At 41.0% G+C, this 19,940-nt stretch overlaps 2 protein-coding genes across 4 annotated transcripts; both read left to right on the top strand.

Annotated features, from left to right (window-relative positions):
• Positions 1-10,179: 10,179 nt before the first annotated feature.
• LOC120293845 (serine/arginine repetitive matrix protein 1-like) lies at positions 10,180-14,582 on the top strand. Its single transcript, XM_039313618.1, has 2 exons — positions 10,180-10,287; positions 13,776-14,582. The coding sequence occupies exons 1-2, from the start codon at positions 10,180-10,182 to the stop codon at positions 14,580-14,582; spliced, it is 915 nt and encodes a 304-aa protein (XP_039169552.1).
• Positions 14,583-16,007: 1,425 nt separating this feature from the next.
• Positions 16,008-19,330, top strand: LOC104445141 (anthocyanidin 3-O-glucosyltransferase 7). 3 transcript variants are annotated; one of them, XM_039312361.1, is made up of 3 exons: positions 16,021-16,067; positions 17,393-17,608; positions 17,743-19,330. In XM_039312361.1, exon 3 carries the CDS (start codon positions 17,784-17,786, stop codon positions 19,179-19,181), a length of 1,398 nt encoding a protein of 465 aa, XP_039168295.1. In that variant the 5' UTR covers positions 16,021-16,067; positions 17,393-17,608; positions 17,743-17,783; the 3' UTR covers positions 19,182-19,330. The 3 variants fall into 3 exon arrangements, with proteins under 3 accessions (XP_039168294.1, XP_039168295.1, XP_039168296.1); XM_039312360.1 differs by lacking the exon at positions 17,393-17,608 and having other exon boundaries at positions 16,008-16,067; XM_039312362.1 differs by lacking the exon at positions 16,021-16,067 and having other exon boundaries at positions 17,228-17,608.
• Positions 19,331-19,940: the final 610 nt, after the last annotated feature.

The following is a 19,940-nucleotide window of genomic DNA, read 5'->3' as shown; positions in this document are numbered from 1 at the left end:
ACTAAAATGAAATCTAAGTGACATGTATGCTATGTCAATTAAATTGGATTGAATGCAACCTATATGCCATTCTAATGACATAAAATATGGTTAAATATGAATTAATCCAATTTTTCAACTATGTGAGATTATTTTTTACTTGTGTGTTTTCTTTTTGTAGAAATTAAACTGTACGCAATGCATGAGATGCAATTATGACATGACCCTAAAGCATATGACTACTAAGTAACGTGTAATTGGAATTTATGAAACTAATTAATTTTAGATGAGATATACATGCGATATTTCTTAGATTTTGGAAACTAAAATAGGAAACTGCGTAAATCTAGATGATGACCTAAATTAAACTAGGAAGTCGCTGTCTCGATTCAATTGCCTTGGTGTCGTAGGGTGCAGATCCGCCATCCCCTATGGCGTCATGGAGTGATTGAACTACACCATCACTGGGAGTGTTTCCTTGAAACCTTATACCATAGATATAGCATTAATCTCCCAATCTCTCACTTAGATTATCTCTCAAAAATTGAAACAAACACACTTGAGCTACTCGCCAGGGAATTGTTGTGAATAACATATCCCAAGATAAAGAATCAAAAGATAAGGAAATTATATCTTATCAATCGTAATAGGATTCAAACTTCTTCTTCTTTTTTTCACTTCATTCACCGGGCCTTAACCAAGGCAAAATCTGACACTTGGAGACACTCTGTAATGGTTTTTGGTAAGTTGAAGTTTTCCTCGAGGAAGTTGCATTAGTTATTTATATAAAAACAAAAACAAAAACAAAACAAACAAAACAAAACAAAACAAAAAAACAAAAAAACACTTGATGGCGGTTCGTTAATCGTACTCTACTAACAACATGATATGATTAATATATATTGACTAAATTATGTACAATTAATTATCGCATTCCGCTAGTTGTGGATCTTTCGCTCTTCAAGCATTAAAAAAATATGAACATGGAGGTGACTTGACAACGTCTTTTTTGCGAGGGACGAGGAAAGGAAGAAAATTATACGAGCTTGGAGACTCCTCGGTGATCATTACCTACCCTCTTTTTCTCTTTTCAAGTAAACTATAGAGTTTTTACATTATATAACGTCACTGTCAGTAATCATTTTGCTCTCTTAGTTTCATTTTTCAGAGTAAAGGGTTAGTCAAATCTTTTGACTCAGCGACCCCCGATGAATAGGATAAGCAAATCCCCCCGTCCAGATACATCAAGTAATGTGCACCTATGGATGCATTATGGAGAATGATGTTCTTTTTATATTCATATAAAAGAAGACTACATAGGCTAATTCATTGTATTTACTAACGAGTATTCAAATAAGTAGGTCATACATTTAAAAAGTCAAAATCAATGGAATCTCCCAATCTCTATATTTGTATGTTAGAGATACTCAAGGACATAAGGACAATCCCTAATTATTTCTATCAAGATATATTGAAATATTGATGATAATCAATTATCATAAATCCAAAAATTAAAATGCTCTAGTTCCTTCGTTATGGAAGTCTAGGATTTTCTCTTTTCGATTTAATTTTTACACAGCTTTTTGGTTCAATCTCCATGGGGGAGGGTTTGAGCCAGATCTCTCCTACCCTCCCCTTTCCCTTTTTCTTTGGCTAATCTAGTTCTCCATTCTCTTTTTCTTGCTTTCTTCTCATTTTGTGGAGTTTTTCTCTTTTGATTTAGTCTAGATTTAGGAGCTTTTCACCCATTTCGAGAGGTTTCTATCCCAATCTAATCTACATTTTGGGATTTTTGCATGTATGATTTTGGGGTTTCGCTTTTCTCAAATTTCATTAGTATACAAGTCCAATTTTGAAGAAAATTAGAGGAGTTTTGTAAGTATTTAGCTCTCACAAATGTCAAATATGTCCTCATTCAATGTTGTTTTTCTAAACGACAATGATGTTGGGAACAATGAATCTAGGCATGCACCACTAAAAGTTAAAGCTGTCTCAATAAATGAGGATGTCAGTATATGATCATTATTAAAGACGAATTTGGTAATCGGCCACCGTTTTTAGTTTGAAGAAATCATAAATCTGCTCTTTGAATGTGATTCTTAACCTTGTTTGGATAACTCCTTTAGTTATCAAGAGCTGCTTTTGTTTTGAAGTTGTCTGAAATTTGTCTTGGTTTTCAATTGGACAGCGATGTTTTTCTCTTTTATTTCTATAGAAATGAATGAACTATTACTTTGACCAAAATAAAAAAAAGGAGTTACATAAATCAAGGACATGCCAAATCAAGGAAAATATGAAGAATCCTCTAATTATCTCTAATGTTGTATATCAAAATTTGTTTCTGTGTTGAAGAAAATCAATCCGTTTGGGTGTGCCAAAAGAGGTTTTGACGATGAAACAATGAGGCGCCAAGGTGATCCGACTTCAAGCGAATGAAAAGCAATGAAGATCATTCCATAATTTCATACTCAAGCACAAACCGATCAAATGGGGCTTGGATGGAACGTGAATCCTCCATCGAACTAAGTGTAAGGATATGTTAATTGACTGGAACTGCAATAATCTGGAATCGCAGTACATCGAAATGAAAATTTATGATAGGAACTAAATATTACGCGAAAGTGAAATGCGAAGGAAATGAAAAGTTTGAGTCTTGGTCGAAGCGTGCGTGTCCCGGTTCAATCCCGTGGCCTTCCTGTATGCGCGGGGTAAGTTACTCATATTTAATTGAAATTCGGCTCAATTTTCCGTTTTACTACTCCCACCACCTTGCGTCCGGTCTTTCATTACACGCCTTTGTCAGATCACACGTGGCCATGCATATATTCCACTTCTTGATATTGCCGACCTTTGCATTTAAAACTTCGGCAAATCTAGCATCACTTTCTTAACAAGAGGAAAAGCGAGTATTCTGCGGGAGAAAGAGACACGGAGAGGGAATCGTGGGAATCTCGAACCAACTGGATGCCTTGGTGGCATATCCACTATTCAGATGGCGAAAGTCAAATCTAGTTTAACCATGGTCAAATTAGCGGTTCAGGGATAAATTTGTTTGTATAGATATAGGAGCATAGCATTGGTTTTGCTTCCATTACCATTAAGTACAAACAATCCTATTTTGACTAACGCTTTCCCTAGTTAAAGATGGATTTTCTCATTGTTTGAGAAGAAAAAGGTAATTCCACGTGATTTTATCCGAAACTGGACAAATATTATTGTTTTATGCGATCACACTAGGAAATTAGTGATGCATCATAAGGGACTAAATCACCATCGGATTCATCCTCAAAGAAGAAGACAGAATAAATGTGGGGCAAATCGTAATAGGATTAAAACTTTTTCCCCCACTTTATTCACCGGTGTTAATGACTTTGCTTATGGAATCAATTTTTACTCAAACCCAAGACAAAATATGACACTTGGAAACACTCTTCAATGATGTTTTTGGTAAGCTGAAGTTTCTTACTCAACGGTCCTCAAGGAATTTTCATTAGTTATTCTGTTTTTATACTTGATGGCGGTTCGTAAATCGTACTCTACTAACGACATGATGGCGGTTCATAAATCATGCCCTTCTAACAACATGATATCATTAATACATATAGAATGAACAAAGTACATTTAAATATCACATACTACTAATCGTTGATTTTTTTATCATACTTGAATTAAAAAAAAAATTTGAACGTGACGGTGACTTGACAACTTTTATTTTGCCAAAGTGAAAAAAATTATACGAGCTTGGAGAATACTCGTGATCTTTAACTAGCCCCTTCTTCTTTTCAAGTAAACTATGGCGCTATAACATCTTATTACGTCAATAATCTTTTTGGGCTCTTAATTTCCTTCAGGTTCTTGATTGTGCCTTTTTCTAGTTCAGTGAAATGGTTAGGGTAAATATTAGGACCCCAATGATTACACATGACCATGGCATGGTCACTTAATGGACAAAGAACCTGAGTAATTATAATTGGATAAAGTCCGTATCAACACTTAGGGTCCGTTCGTTTTGCGGAAAATGACTTCCAGAAAAACGTTTTCCGGATTTTCCGGTGTTTGTTTTACGGAAAATAAACTACTCAATGAAAATGTTTTCCATCATTAGAAAAAACAACCTTCAAAGATGAGGAAAATATTTTCCACTTTTCAAAAATGGAAAATATTTTCCACTTTTCAAAAGTGAAAAATATTTTCCATAACTTCTTCCCTTCTTTTCACTAACACATTTTTGTTTTATTTTTATACTTTCTTTTTCTTTTTTCTTTTTTTTTCCTTTTCTTTTTTTCTTTTCTTTTTTTCTTTTCTTTCTTTCCTTTTCATCTTTCTTCCTTAGAGTTGGTCGATCGCCAACCACAACGGCGGCGGCGGCGTGGCCGCGAGCCAACTTGGGCTCCACCCTAGGCCGACGAGGCTCCGCCTAGCTTGATCGAGGAAGTCAAGCTGGCTTGAGCCCGAAAAGCTCGAGCCTCGCCGACTGGAGCGGAGCTCTGGCCTTGCCAAAGCTTGGCGAACTTGCCAAATCCGGCGAGCTAGGCGGGGCTCGGGCCTCACCGAGCTCACCGGAGGTTTAGCGGGCTATGGTGTGCCGCGAGCTCGCCGGATCTAGCGCGGAGCTCGGGCTCCCAATCCAAGCGAGCCCAAGCCGTTGCCGGATTCAGCAAGCTTACGGCTCGCCAAAGCCCGCCAAACCTTCAGCGAGCTCGGGCGAGATCGGCCGAGCCTCAAGCTCGCCCGATCTAGCGGCAGGTCTTGGTCGGCCGCGGCGGCCCGGCCATCGTTAAGCATGCGGCGGCGGAGGAAGGAAGAAGAAGGAACAAGGAGGAGGAAGGAGGAAGGAAAAGAAAAAGGAAAAAAAGAAAAATTAATAAAAAATAATAAAAATTTTGATCTTTTAAAAATACAAATAATTAAAATTTCATTTTAAAAAATCCAAAAAATAATTTTTTTGTGACCCAGGGAACCCTCGTGCGCGGCTTTGCGGTGGAGTAAACCTGGATGAGTAGTAGAGTCACTACCACCCTTGAAATAAAACTAATTTTTTTGTTATTAAAAATATTAAAATTTAATTTTTTGATAATTTTTCCCCAACAATAAAATTAGCTAACGAATGGTGGAAAATATTTTCCACTCAAAGTTCAGATTTCAGCTGAACAGGAAAATATAGTCATTTTCCTGGAAAATGACTTCTAGGAAAATATTTTCCAGAAATTGCCAATTTTTCGTGAAACAAAAGACCCTTAGATAACAAACCAATCGATTTAGGGCATCAGAAGGGCATTAGTTGAGATAACTAATGTAATCAAGTCCACATATTTAGATTCTCTAATTGATTAGGAAGCGAGCTATTCTCTCATATGTCAATTGGTTTCTAGTTTGACTCCAATAAGCTTATGGCAACTCATTCACATTGAATTGTCAAAGGTTAGTACAATTAAATTGAAAATACCAATGCTACGCGAGATAAGGATTTGGAAAAACTCATGCCAACCAACATGTGACATCCTGAAAATTCAGTTCTATTTTCAATTGAATGAATTGGGCATTTCATCAACGCAACTACAATGCTTTTCTCTGATATGGCCACTCATGAGATAACTAGACTACCTGGAGAAGTCCTTAAGGAATTTTAATGCAATAGACTTGGGAATTCGACCATGAATCGGTTACTCAACCGTGCTCATCTACAGAGATCATTACGACATAAGAAGATCGATTAGAAATCAGAGATCGGTCGGTTCGACTGAGATGTGTGGCTAAACGTAGGTGATTCCACTAAATTACAAAATTCTCGTTGATTGGCACTATACTCATTTTTTTGTCGTTTTGGTACTCTATGTTCGTATTTGAAATCTTGAGATTTTCACGACAATCGAGAGTTGCCAATGTGTCAAAGAGGTTCATTATGGCTCGAAGAAAATCAACCACGGGTCATTTGCACTAAAAATTTCTGAAAGCTACCTAATAGTCTAGGTCACGCTAAAATCGCGCCAGATTGAAATTAATTGCGAATTTGAATTTGATTTCAAAAATTGAACGTTCTGTCATGTCACGAGTTATTTTAGAAACGTCGACTTAGTTTCCAAAGAGTTTTCTGCAAATCGAGATTTTTGGGAAAAAGTCGGGTTATGGCCATTTTTGTCCAGAAAATGCAGATGGCCGTTTTTTATCTCGAAATTGGATTGCAAGTGGGATCTTTTGGTGAGAAAAAAATATCGATTTGACCGTGAGTTCGATAATGGAATTTATAGAGGTCGGTTTGAGTTGATTCAAGAAGGATTTGAGGAGGAATTGAGGGAAAAGGTTGTGAAATTCGTATGCCCCTTGCCCACAACATTTGGACCATTTCAATGGCTTCTAGAAGGAGTGTTGTGGCTGGAATTTGGCTATGGAAGACAGCACACTTGGTGGGACCAAGTCGAGGAAACCAATTGAGATAAGAGGAGACCAAGGTGATCCCCTCCAAGACAACCGGTCCCCCTCCTTCTTCTCCCTCTACCGTCGACCCCTCTCTTTTCTCCACCAAGCTTGAAGCTCAACAAAACCCAAAAAAGCCAACCAACAAGCTAGCGGCCCCGTCGGAGCCACCGCAAGCAGTCACGCGCCACCGGTCGCCGTCATTGCCCCGCGGGCCTCTGCTCGTCGCACGTCGCCATGCGTCCCTGGCTGCTGTCCCGCCTAGCTCGCGTGTCCAGGAGCTCACCAGGCCACTTTAAGCCACCGTCAACCGCCATTTAGCCACCGCCTACCGCCGTGTAGCCCCACCGAGACCACTGCAGCCCTCTTAGCCCGTTTCCAGCTCAACCGGCCCTGTAGCAACCCTTCTCGGCCCAAGCTCAGCACCGAACAGCAGTGGGTCTCCAAGCAGATGTTTGGCCGATTTTTGTGGCCTTCCGGACCTCGAAAGGCGGTCCCGCTTTGGAGTTTGTGGACCTCCTCCGCGTCCCCATCGTTTTGATCCGAGCGGATCTTTAATCAAGTGAGTTTAACTCATTAATCCCTGCTTAGTAAGTTAATGACGTTTAAGAGTTGATTAGTTTAGACTAAGTATGGATTATGTGGATAGTTAGAATAGATTAGCAATTTAATTAATTGTTATTGCATGTTAAGTGGTTAGAATAGTGTAATTAGAGCCTAGATAAGCTCTAGTATTTATCTAGAGTGGTTCAAAAATTTTCCGGATCCGTCTTGGCTTTTAATTAGGCATTACGGGCCTAAGTGTACATTTTCAGTATTTAATAATTAATTTCCGTAATTATTTAATTATTTATTTATTTTCCGGAAATTATACGGGATAGGCGGTGACCAGAATTTTATGCTGATTGCAGTGGTATAATCTTTTTATTTAATTGACTATTACTTTGTACTGATTGAGTGTGATTTGCAATTTTGGGTATTTATCCCAAAATTTAGTAATTTCAATAATTAATTAGAAAATCACAAGGTGTCGATTTACAACTCTAAAACTGTGTTTTTGAACTGTGGAAATTAGTGGGATTTTCTAGAGTGAAAATATTGTATTTTGGCTAAGGCCAACTGTGTACCCACACACAATTATTTTTATCGGGTATAATAAAAATAATAAATTTGTTAGATAGTCAGGATGGTATACTATATCAACCTACGGTCTTTGATATGTCAGCTTACGGTGAGTAGTATACCGATATACTATATCTGCCTACGGGTTATAATAAATCAGCTTAAGGTGAGCAGTATACCTTAGCAGCTTATGGTGAGTATTATTAGTATACTATATCAACCTAAAGGCCACGATATATCAGTTTAGGGTGAGCAGTATACTTTATTATCAGCTTTGGGTGAGCAATATATTTTATCATCAGCTTTGGGCGAGCAATATACTCTATTATTAGCTTTGAACGAGCTATACTATCTATCTTCAACTTAGGGTGAGTAATCCTGATTTGATAGGACATTATAGATAGTATTGAGTGGGTTGATCGAGAAGTGGTCATGATGACATGAAATCGACTGAGTCGATTGATCGATGATTCGATCTGATTTGATTGGTTGATGTGATTTGTGAATATTTGAATTATACTGACTTGTAGAAAGAATCTGAGGCAAAGGTAAGTCCTCTATCTCGTGCTTGTGCTTAGGCGGCCTTTGGGGTGTGTATTTTCTTCCTAGTTGGGTCTTAGGGGGTTGAACTTGCTGAGACATCGTCTCATCCCGTTGTGGGATAGCATTTTCAGGTCCCTAGATGGCGGTCGTGGAGGACGGAAGCCCCAGAGTCTGGGAATGTGGAGACCGAAGAATCAGCGAATGTGTCTTACTAGTGAGTCTTAGGACAGTTCCCTTTTTGTTGAGCCAATATTTTTTGTAAACAGTCTGGTATTGTATATAAACATATTTGTTTATAAAAGGCTTGTTTTTGTCGTGAATTATGGTCCTGCTTTTCTATTCCACTTGTTGTTGTCTGGGGATTAATTATTCGCTTCTGCATATGCATTAAAATGAATGGGTCGGCGATGCGTCTTGGGACGTCGCTGTTTAATTGACCAATGAGGGATGGGCACGTGCTCGGAAAATCGGGGCGTGTCACAACAACTGTTAGTCCACCTTTAACGTTGCCTCTAACCCCATATCTTCGGACTACTTTGGAAGGGTCGCGATAGTACTTATTTAACTAGTGTTTTCCAAAAGTACTCATTCATAAATTCCCCTATATTTTAAGTGCAACTACATAATTAGATCATTTTCGACATTGTTGTGCTCTATGGTTGTTGTCTTCTTCATTGCAAGACGATGGTAACTGCATTATAATTTTTCTTTTTTAATTTTTAAAACAGCCAAACATACTAGTTAACGCAATCCTATTTTTAGATATGCCGCAAGATAAATAAAGTAACTGACTAATAGTACTTTCTTAGTGAATATAGATCAGAAGCGCATAACAAGCACCGTGTACATTAGATAGGGCAGATGATGCCTGCCAAAAATTTTCATTTGGTAAACAGTTTCCTCGTCAAAAGATGCAATCGCTTATTTTATTTTATTTTTATTTGGCAATTGACTTACTAGATTAGATAATGAAAAAGTAGTGGAGAGTGGTGGTTAATTATTGTTCACTTTCGACTGCTAAACCACGATAGCTGGCAGATTCATTAAGCTATTATCATAGTAACGGAACTTATTACTAATGATTTTATAGTTAATTTGAAACGGGAATAATAATAATATTACTACTTACAAGTACCTGAATTTTGTTAAAGGTTGAATGGGGAATCGTACCCTCTCCGATTATTGAGACCAAAAAATCGAACCGACCGGTTGGCATTAACATAACTGCGCTCGTTCCCCTTACCGTGCCCCATATTAAGCCTGCAGTGATCATTTTTATTTTTTTTAAGTTCCTTTAATTTTAATTTAATTTAATTTAAGTCAATTGCCCTCGCTTTCAAGAGGCGCGTTATTGACATCCAGAGCTTGCTTTGAGTATGTTCAACAAGTATTCGAGCTTCGGAGAGAGCATCGTCAAGTACAAAGTTGAGGACATCAGCAACGTTGGGCGAGGGAGTCATAACCCTTGCTATCAGAAAGCATGTGGCGACGAGTCGTGCGCGTCGAAGTACATGTTAGGGCACTTGATGAGCTTGTTCCTGAACGATTTCTTCGAGTTATGGAGCTTGGCTCCAAATTGATTTGACGAGTACGTGAGTTTCACAAAAAAAAAAAAAAGAATCTTCAGTTTGGACGTTGATGACTTCAGAAACGCCGGGCTAGGCTTTCAGGGCTTTGTTGTGGCCGCCGGCCGGCAACCAACGAAGGGAAAATAATGGATAGTAGAAGGAAAGAATAGGATAAGAAAGAAAAAATTCAGATTTTTTTTTTAAAATTGCAAAATAGCATTATTTCATAAAAGATGGTCCATGTGAGCGGCTGGGCATCCTACATGGCACAACTGATATTAAAAGGGTTCGATGTGGACTTTCTCTCAAATAAGGTCTAAGGTTGTCACTTTGTCTCAAATAAAAATAAAAGTGTGAGCTCACCGACCGGGAGACAAACCACACTAATTAACGAACTAAGGCTACAAAATCACTGCCTTGCTTCCGCTTTGATTAGATCTTCAACTCTCTCTCTCTCTCTCTATTGGAAAGTATCGTAGAACATCACACTTGTTCTTTGTTTCTCAACTGTTCTTTATTTCTCAATCAATGTTTTGGCTTAATCGAAGTGAAGATGAAGCGGAAATTTCAGTTCCCGATCTGCAGTCATGGGGATGGCCGCAAACTTCTCGCTTTGAGTCTGCCGAAGATGACGCCAGCAACTACCTGTGCTCGTGTGGAGGTGACTAGGGTGGCAGATGGCCGTGGGAAGCAAAAGCGATAAATCGAGGAACTTGAGATTGCGTTTTTCTCTCTGCTTTCAGTCCTTCATTTATCTTTTGCAGAAAGTCTATCCATGAGTCTGTGTGTGTCCTTGTGGTGATGTCAATCGTCTTTTCTCTTTTTATTATTACCTATATATCAATCAAGTTGGAGAGGAAGTAATAGATAGGATGTGCCGAAAACAAAGCTAGGTCTCTCCATTCACTTTTGCCCGAGCTGATTTGGGCATGCTTCTGCAGAAATTCAAGAACTAAACCCATGTAAGACGAGTACAAAAAAGGAAAACGAAGCAAGAGAACCCAACCAATATTAAGAACTTATTTTGCGAATTTGTTTAATTGGACCTTCGTGGCATTGAAGAAAGGATGAAGAAATGAAACAATTTGAGAGTTTGCTGGAGGTGGTGCCGATCTCATATTTCTTTTGGTCTTTTTCTTTTTAGTCTTTATCCAAATTTTGTTATGATGAACATGCCTCTTTTCAGCTGCTCGAAAAATCAAGTGCTTGCCGGCTGGTAAACATTTAGCCAACCAACAACTGACAAGCTCGGATTCTTATTTGAGACAAAGTAACAACTTCAAACCTTTATTTTAAATAAAGGTTCACTTCAAACTTTATTCTGAAAGAATGACCTCATTTTATGCGCTTATTTGAATTTTTCCCCTTTTTATGGCCAAAACTTTGAAACTAAATACCACTTTGCTGTAGTGGCCCAGTTGGATAAGGCTTCCATGATCTTTTGCAAGGAAGAGAGGAGTTCGAATCCTGCTAGCCGCACGAGATCTTAAGCGTGACATTGGGACATCGGGGTGGTGGGTCCTCCGCTAGCGTCGCCCCAGGTTTGCCCTCCAGTTTGTTGGCTTACGAGGTCCCTTGGGTCATAAAAAAAAAAAAAAAACTTTGAAACTAAAATTACCATCTATAATTAATTTAAAATAGTTGATACAATTTAATGAACAATTATCGATGTATCCACTTTTGAGTCATTATTTTTCTTTCTATTATTCCTTTTGTTTAGCAGACAATGCGTACAGAAACAAGAAAGTAATGAATTAACAATAAGTAGAAGTTTTAACTCCTATGTAAAAAAAAAAAAAAAAAGTAATCTAGACATAGAAAAAGTTGCTTCAATCTAGGGTCTCTCCCATTTAGGTACCTTGGTGTACCTATTATCTCATCTAGATTGGGCAAGGAAGATTGCATCTCCTTGGTCAATGCAATAACTGCAAGAGTTCAATCCTGGACCAATCGGTTTCTATCCTTAGCTGGTAGACTTCAGCTAATTAAATCGGTCCTCCACTCTATTCAGGTTTACTGGTCTACTGTCTTTATCCTTCCCTCCTCGGTCACTAAACAAATTGAACAGATCTTCCGGCAATTTCTTTGGAGAGGCCCTAACCTGGGATCTGGCGGAGCAAAGGTTGCTTGGGAAGAAGTTTGCCTACCCAAGGAGGAAGGTGGACTAGGTATACGCTCACTTCGGATCAGCAATGTTGCTGTTATGATCAAACACCTTTGGCTCCTCTTTACTGATAAGGAATCACTCTGGTGTAAATGGATTCACTCAAATTTCTTGAAGCGCAAAAACTTCTGGATTGCCCCAAGACCTACCTCATGCTCTTGGGCGTGGAAGAAGTTATTTGGCCTCCGTGATCTTATTCAGAATCACTTTAAGTGGCGTATTGGAAATGGTCTTTCGGTTTCCTTTTGGTTCGATCACTGGCACCCTCGTGGGCCTCTATATAAACTCTTCTCTGATCGTGAAATTTATCGCTCTGGAATTCCTCGCCTCGCATCTGTTGCAGCTGCCTTAACATCATTGCCGCTACCCTCTACTGTTGTAACCACCATTGTGAATTGGGATGATCCTCTACCGAGCCTCAATGAGACTAATGACCATCTCCTTTGGATTGGCCATTCTTCAGGAGTATTCTCTACTGCCTCGGCTTGGAGCCTTCTAAGGCCGAGGGGTCATACGGTTTCCTGGTCAAGACTTGTGTGGAACTCTTCCCTTATTCCTCGTTACCAATCCCACCTTTGGTTGATAGCTCGCAATCGCTTGCCTACCCAGGTTTTGTTGCTAGCTTATATCGAATACCGAATGCTTCTTGTGCATTTTGCTCGGCTAGGCAGATTCGGTGGACCACCTTTTCTTTGATTGCCCTATTACTAGCATCCTTGCCTCCTTTTGGGCGGCCAATTGTAATCTTTCTTGGCGTAATCAATGCGCGAAAGATAATCTCAATGGGTTATTGATCACCCTGTCGGATGCTACCTTTCACCATTCCCTCGCTCGCTTTGCCTTTGGGGCCTTATGTTATCTTATTTGGAAGGAGAGGAATAATATCCTATTTCGCAATCAAAGGTTATCTTTCCCAGCGCTAAAAGAGCACCTCCGTAAAGCTATCAAAGACAAGGCTTATACTTTTGACAAGATCCCAGATATTCCCGCTAATAGGAGTCTTCAATTGAGTTGGGGCCTCACCCTTCCTTATTTAATTGAGACCGCAGTTGTCTGTGTGATCTTCGCTGCTTGTGTTCCCCTTGCTATGTATCTTTTTCGCAGCTTTTTCTCTCCCCCCCTCCTCCCCCCGCCCCTGGCATCCCTCCACTCATTGCGACTTTCTCTCTGACTGCAAGGTGGTGCCGGGGTCCCCCCCCTCCTCCCCTCCTTTGCTGTACTATTGTCTTGCGTTTTGCATTAGCTAATATATCTCTTACTTTTACCAAAAAAAAAAAAAAAAAGTTGCTTCTACAGAACCCAAAATGCAAACATGCACGACATAATGTCAGTTAATACAAAAGGTCAATAAGAGTCGAGATTTTATTTCATTAGAATTTTGAGAGCGAGCATTGATCAAATATTGAAAGAGACAAAAGTACTTTATACGAGCTTATCTCCCCTGAAGAATCTTCGCACGATTATTCGTCAAGTCTCGCAACTTCAATCAAGCTAATTGAAATCGATGTTTCAACTGTTTATCTATAGAATAGCTAGATTAAAAAATAGGATATAAGACAACATCAATATCAAAAAGTACAATAAGTAGTATCAAATTCAATTTCTTCTTTAATTAATCAATTATTTGTCTTTATTGCATTTTTTTTATTTGGCTATTGTTGACACCTATTTTTAAACAAAAAAAAAAAAAAAAAGATAGAAGTAAAAACAACAAAAAAAAAAAAAAACGAAAAAAAAAAAAGGGGACACGAGAGGGAGAGGGTCGGGCCGAATCTGGCCTTGGCCCAATCCGGCCCTCCTCTTTTCCTCTCTCTCTCTCTCGCGCTGCAGCCCGGCCCAGCCTCGCTCTCCCCTCGGCCCGGCCCGGCCCGGCCCGCGCCAGCCTTCTCCCTCCTCCAGCCATCCTCGCGCGCGGGAGACCTGCAAAAAGCAAAAAGCGGCAACAGCAGGAATCGGGCAGAGAGGAGAGCATGCGGAAATGACAGGAAAAGGAGAGGCAGACGGCACCACAGAAAGGAGGGACGCGAGAGTGGACAGAGGAAAAAAAAAAAAAAAAAGGAGAAGAGGAGGGGTCTTCTTCTGGGGCCACCGGGCTCGCCGTCGCGGCTGCCGACGCCAGCAGCCGAAGCTCCGCCCAGCTCTGCCACGCCTGTTGCCGCGCCGCGACTCCTGCAACCTGCAGCCCGAGCCCCCTCGCCACGCCACCGTCGCTCCCGCGACGCCAGCAGCCCGAGCCTCCTCGTCGCGCCACCGCTGCTCCTGCAACCTGCTCGTCCCCTGCAGCTCGAAGCGGCGACGCCACGCTGCTGATCCACGAGGTCGTCAGAACCCGGAACGGAGGGAGAGCAGAGGGCAAACCGAGGGAGAGAGGGAACCGGAGGCAAGGCTTCGAGGAAGCAACACGCCACCAAGGCCGCCCGCAAGTCCGCCTCGGCCACCGGCAGCGTCAAGAAGCCCCGACCGAGCAGAACCGCCGCTGCTCACCGAGCCGCCGCCCTCCGACCTCGACTGCTGCAACGCCTGGGCTCGACGCCGTAGCTGCCCATCTTCGCCGTCGTCCGCCGCTGCACACTCCCATCGCTGCTGTATCAGGTGAGAGCTTCTTTGTCGCCGTCCCTTTTTCCGAGAAGCCAGCAGCCGCCAGACGAGTCGTCGCCGCCGCTTTCCCCACCCGGAACCCTAGCCGCCGTCCGCCGCGTCGCCGCCGCCGAACCACTGCCCTGCGACGTTCCAGACGACCCCCCGGCGCCCCGGATCGCCGGACTCGAGGGTCCCAGAATTTGGGTCCGTGAAGAGGAAGCCGGGTCGGAGTTGGGTCGAATGTGGGTAGGGTTTTTCTCAGGAATCCGGTCGCGGTTTAGAATCCGGGTCGGGTGCGGGTCTCTAACCGGGTAGGGTTTTGAACAATCCGGGCCGGGTATATCAGGGCCAGGTTTGGGCTGGTTTAGCACGTGGGCTTCCTTTTTTTTTTCTAAAAGGTTAGACCAGACTGGGCCTGCACATCAGGCCCAGCCCGGCTAGGTTTCCGCCGGCCTGGGTTGCGCGGCCCAGCTAGATTCGGTCCGGGCTTGGGCCGTCTTTTCAACGAACCGGGTCGGACTCAACCCGGGGATCCGACCCGGGTCGTTTTTAATATATTATAATTTTATAATATTTAAATAATATTTAAAAAATTAAAAAACTTAAAAAACATTTCACGAATGCCATGTGTTAATTTGGCTATGAAGTACAATAAGTATCAAATTCAGTCTCTTCTTTAATTAATGAATTATTTGTCTTTATTTTATTTTGTTTATTTGGTTATGAAGTTCCACGAATGCGGTGTTAAAAGAATCATCTTAATGAATTGATTTAATTGAAGGATAATGTAGTTTCTATTTTGAACTAAGGACATTTTGCTCTATTATCAGATTATATTTTATAAGATTAGATTTTATGAGATCACTGTTAATCGTTCAAAAAACTTTAACTATTAAATAAAATCGTGCTATAATATTTATAAATTGAAACATACACACAGAATAAATGCAGAAGACACACATACTTGTGCTCCTATGATTGGCCCTAGAAAGATATGCAACTGCGGTGTATCAACATTAAATTTTGAACAAGAAAGATAAACACACATATTACTTGATCAGTCCCTTGGTTTTGCCACGATTATAGTAATTATTTGCAACTGAAATTGTTAAATAAGAAAAGAAAGAATCTAATTCGTTTATTGGACGAGAAAAATTGGTGCTGTTGGCCGACATAATAATGCTTCCTTTTTCATGCAATTAAATTATTAATGACTGCTCGTTCATTTCTTTATTATTAATTAAGGGTGTCAGGTTAGGTTCTCATTAAAAATTAATATTTTTTATAGGTTCGATTTTTATTAGTTAACCAAACCGAACCACCAAATAAAATCAAACCATTAAAAATTCGATTTTATTCTCTCCCAACTCCATCTCCTCTCTTGTCTCGTCTTGGTTGGCTTGGAGGTGCAATGGCGACGGCGCATCGGTGACTGCGACGGTGACCAATTGAGGGACAGAGCCCCTTTCTTTTGCAAGTCTCTCCTTCGTCCCTCTTCCTTCTGCGAGGACTTCCTTCTGCGACTGTGACGGCAACGGCGACTAAGAAGAATTTATAGCAGCCACGTGCCCGAGCATGTCAGCAGCCACGTGCCCGAGCATGTCCTGTGCACGCTCTGCTCTGGACTGAGGGGCCGCCAGTGGCTTTAGGTCTGCGACGCCTCTTGCTTGCTCATTGAGCTGGGCTAGTTCAAATCGGTAAGATTCTCCTTTGATCGCTCTGCGTTCATCTTTGTCTCTTTTGCTCTTTTTCTCGGTGCTGTCGCTGGGTCGCATGCAGAGGGTATCAGGGTTTTTTCCTTTTTTCTTGCTTTGCTCGATTTGTTCTGTTCTTTGAGATGTTTTGTTGGTGGGTGTCGAGGCGAAGGTTTTGTTTTTCTGCTGCAATGCGAACTCTGATCTGTACCATTTTTGCGGATTTTTGTTTTTCTACTTCGGCTCTTCTTCTTTTCCCGTACAGAAGGATTTTCTGTGGATTTAGGTGAGATCCTTGAGTGGTACACAATGAAGATGGATTCTTTATCTGTTTTTTGGGGGAAATATTGAAAATAGATTTAGCCAGATGTTCAACCTTCAGGTTGAGTTCTTGTTTCCAACAAAGTTCGGGTTTTTATTTAGACATGATTATCTGTTTAGTTTGCCAATCTGTGATAGTGAAGTGATACCCGTGCTGCTTTAGCTCTGGAAACATTGGAGGAGGGGGATGTTTTTGCAGCTGGAATGTCGATTTAAGCTTCTAGTTGTCTTTTGCTGTTTGGCTGATATGCAAAATTGATGAGAAAATGAAGAAATATTTCGGTAAATGCTCGGCTCGATTGTTGACTTTCTCGGCTCCTTTAGATGGCCATGGTTGATTAAAACGCCTCGCTGAGAATTATAAAGAAAAACGAAAAAAAAAAAAAAAAAAGAAAAACCAAAAACCAAAAGCTGAAAACGAAAATCGAACCAAACCGAAATTTCGGTTCGGTTTGTATTCGGTTTGGGTCTCATTCAGTTCGGTTCGAAATTTTTTTCTAACAGTTCAGTTCGGTTTCTTTTTTTTTTTTTTTCTCTTTTCTTTTTGGGTGTGCGGGACGATGAGTGGTTGGTCTTGGTGTCGCGGTTGTGTTGTTATTGTTCCTGTATGAACTGCCTGAAATTCTACGGCCCATTTCAAATATTTTTGGTTTAAAGAAAATATGACCAGTAATTTACTTGTCGGCTGATTAATTAGCAAGTTATCAACTCTGTAATAAAATTATTGATTTCATATAAATTAATAATATTTTAATTTTTATAAGTGTGATCTGTAGGTTGTCATCAATTTAAGTAAAAATTAATCAATAGTGTACCAACTTCTACATTTTACAAGTATGGCTAATAAATTTTTCGCACTATAGTAAATTTGCGAATGTCAAATTAAATAGTAAGATAGAAATATCTGTCAAATTTCTCAAGTGTCCTTAGAATGTGAACAACATTTTAATAAATTTACGAACGTCAAATATAGTTTTGTTGACGTGGTTGGACTTGTAAATTTACAGTAAAGGGGTGGTGTCTCTGGTCTTTCTATGGTAGCATTGGGATTTAAAAAGAAGTCCTAGAAAAAGAATAGACGGTCACGGCCAAATATAAAAGAAGAGAGAAGCAGGACTGAAGAAGAGAGTAAACAGACTGAAAGGAGGCATAGAAGAAACCGGAAGAAAAACACGGGGAAAAGAAGTTTGTGGAAGTGACTTTGTGCTCGAAATTTGTTGATAGTAAGTGAACTTGTTCTTGTGTTTATATATTAGTTGCAAAATACATTTATATTCAGCAGATTTTGTGGAAGTATTTTGATAAAAATGGTCGTCCAAATTGAACTCAACCTGTTTTTGACGATTCTTTTCCATAGATATTCGTGATCTTGAAGATTTTGATTGGATTGGGTTCAAAATGTCCTCGGAAAAGCACGTCGCCATCCTTGCTTTTCCATTCGGTTGCCACCCCCTGCCCCTCGCCAACCTCCTCCGTAAGTTGGCAGAAACTGTTACGAACGTCCACTTCTCTTTCTTAAGCACGGCCACGTCCAACCGTGATCTCTTCCCCACTTCGTCGAGAGCCAAGCTGCCGCCCAACATCAAGGTCTATGACATCGACAATGGATTGCCGGTTGGTCATCACGGAGTGATGAAGGAGGAACTGGTAGAGCAAATGAATGTGTTCCGCATGCAAGCCCAGAAGAATTATCAAGCTGCCATTGATGCCGCGGAGCGAGATGCAAGGAAGAAGGTGAGTTGTCTATTTAGTGATGCTTTATTACTTCTCGCAGGCGAAATCGCCGAGGAAATGCACGTTCCGTGGGTGACGTTCTGGGTCCCGTCTCCGTGCTTTCTGTCCGCTTACGTCCACGCCGAGGTCCTTCGTCAACTCTACCACAAAACCTCCTGCGCCGGCATGGCAGTGGCAGAGGCCGAGACCGACGACAAGGCACTGGAAATGGTTCCAGGGTTATCATTGTTTAGAATGTCAGATATCCCGAACTATATTAAACAAGACCTGACCACGTCGCCAGTGCCAAACTTCGTTAACCAGTTGGGGCGCATGCTGCCATGTGCCGCGGCCGTCATCATGAACTCCTACGTGGAAGCGAATCCGGCACCTCTAATAGCAGACCTCAAGTCCAAGTTCAAGATTCTCCTCCACGTAGGGTGCTCCACGGTGTCTTTCTCACCACCACCGGTGCTAACAAGCTCAGACTCAGACCCTACCGGTTGCTTAATGTGGCTAGACACCAGAGACCCTCGGACCGTGGCATATGTTTGTTTTGGGACGGTAGCTGTACCGTCGCCTACCGAGCTATCCTCTCTTGCCGAGGCCCTGGAATCCACCGGGACCCCATTCCTATGGTCTATGAAGGAGCACATGATGGTCCATTTGCCCGAAGGGTTCTTGGAGAGGACGGGGCAGCGTGGGAAGATAGTGTCGTGGGCCCCGCAGAGCCGGGTGTTGAGCCACCCAGCGTGCGGGGTGCACGTGACACACTGCGGGTACAACTCGGTGTTTGAGAGCGTGGCGGGGGGCGTGCCGATGATATGCAAGCCGTTTTGGACGGACAACATGATGAACGGAAGGTTGGTGAAGGAATGGTGGAAAATTGGAGTGGGAGTGGAGGGAGGGACCATTACAAAGAGTGGGATGGTGAAGGCATTGGAGGTGGTGCTGAGAAGTGAGGACGGAAAGGAGATGAGGAAGAAGGCTGGTGAGCTTAGAGAGAGATTGGTGGATGCTTCCGGACCCGGAGGAAGTGTTCAAGCTGATTTCAAGACCCTTGTGGACTTGGTTTCTACTTAATGATATGTTTCATTTCTATTTTGCTTAGTATGCTTTGTGGGGATGTGATCCTTTGTTGGAGACACCGGTCTGCATAAAGGATGTTTGTTTTACTTTGTGGAAGATTTAAATTGATCTTTTGATATGATAGATAGCCAAGTTGATTTCTTTGGAATTTTTTTTCCAGGTTCGATTAAGTTATAAATGGGTTTCGTGCCCTTAACAAATGCTTTTTTTCGGCAGTTGGTACAAGTATATAGTTCATGTTACTGTGAAATAATCTTCACCCTTACAATTGAGACTATAGTTGTACAAATAAATATCATTGGCTTAAGTCAATACTTGATAGAGGTTTAGCAATTTAAACATATCCTGAAAAAGAGAACCAATAGAAAGAATATTTTCATTGATCATATTGAAAGTGTAATCTAGTTGAGAAGTATATCGGTATTATATCTTGTGCTTAGGTGTGTGATAGTGAGATCTATCTACTTGGGTATAAGTAGAACCTCCTTCATGAAGAAGTGCTTGACTATAAGCGGCACATACTATTGTAATTTCTAAGATTGCTAATGAAATCCAGCCAACAGACAATTAGTCTCAATGAGTAAATGTAAGGGCCAAACCATTATAAAGCTCTACATATATCGTTCTCTATGTCTTTGCTCTTATATATTACTATCTAATAGAAGTGCATTGCACTTGATATGATCGCTTGTTCTTGCTTATATTAACTTAATTCTTTTTACGTCAAGTTATTCCGCTTATATCAAACTTTGC

The sequence above is a fragment of the Eucalyptus grandis genome, chromosome 5, assembly GCF_016545825.1.
Source record: "Eucalyptus grandis isolate ANBG69807.140 chromosome 5, ASM1654582v1, whole genome shotgun sequence".
NCBI lineage: Eukaryota > Viridiplantae > Streptophyta > Magnoliopsida > Myrtales > Myrtaceae > Eucalyptus > Eucalyptus grandis.
This window is presented reverse-complemented; position numbering and strand designations above follow the sequence as displayed.

What these genes read in the sequence shown, in the direction of transcription:
- LOC120293845 (XM_039313618.1), top strand. Translation starts at nt 10,180, where the DNA reads ATGAAGCGGAAATTTCAGTTCCCGATCTGCAGTCATGGGGATGGCCGC. An exon ending in CTACCTGTGCTCGTGTGGAG is followed by an intron (nt 10,288 to 13,775) that starts GTGACTAGGGTG and finishes CGGAAATGACAG; the next exon opens with GAAAAGGAGAGGCAGACGGC.
- LOC104445141 (XM_039312360.1), top strand. Translation starts at nt 17,784, where the DNA reads ATGTCCTCGGAAAAGCACGTCGCCATCCTTGCTTTTCCATTCGGTTGC.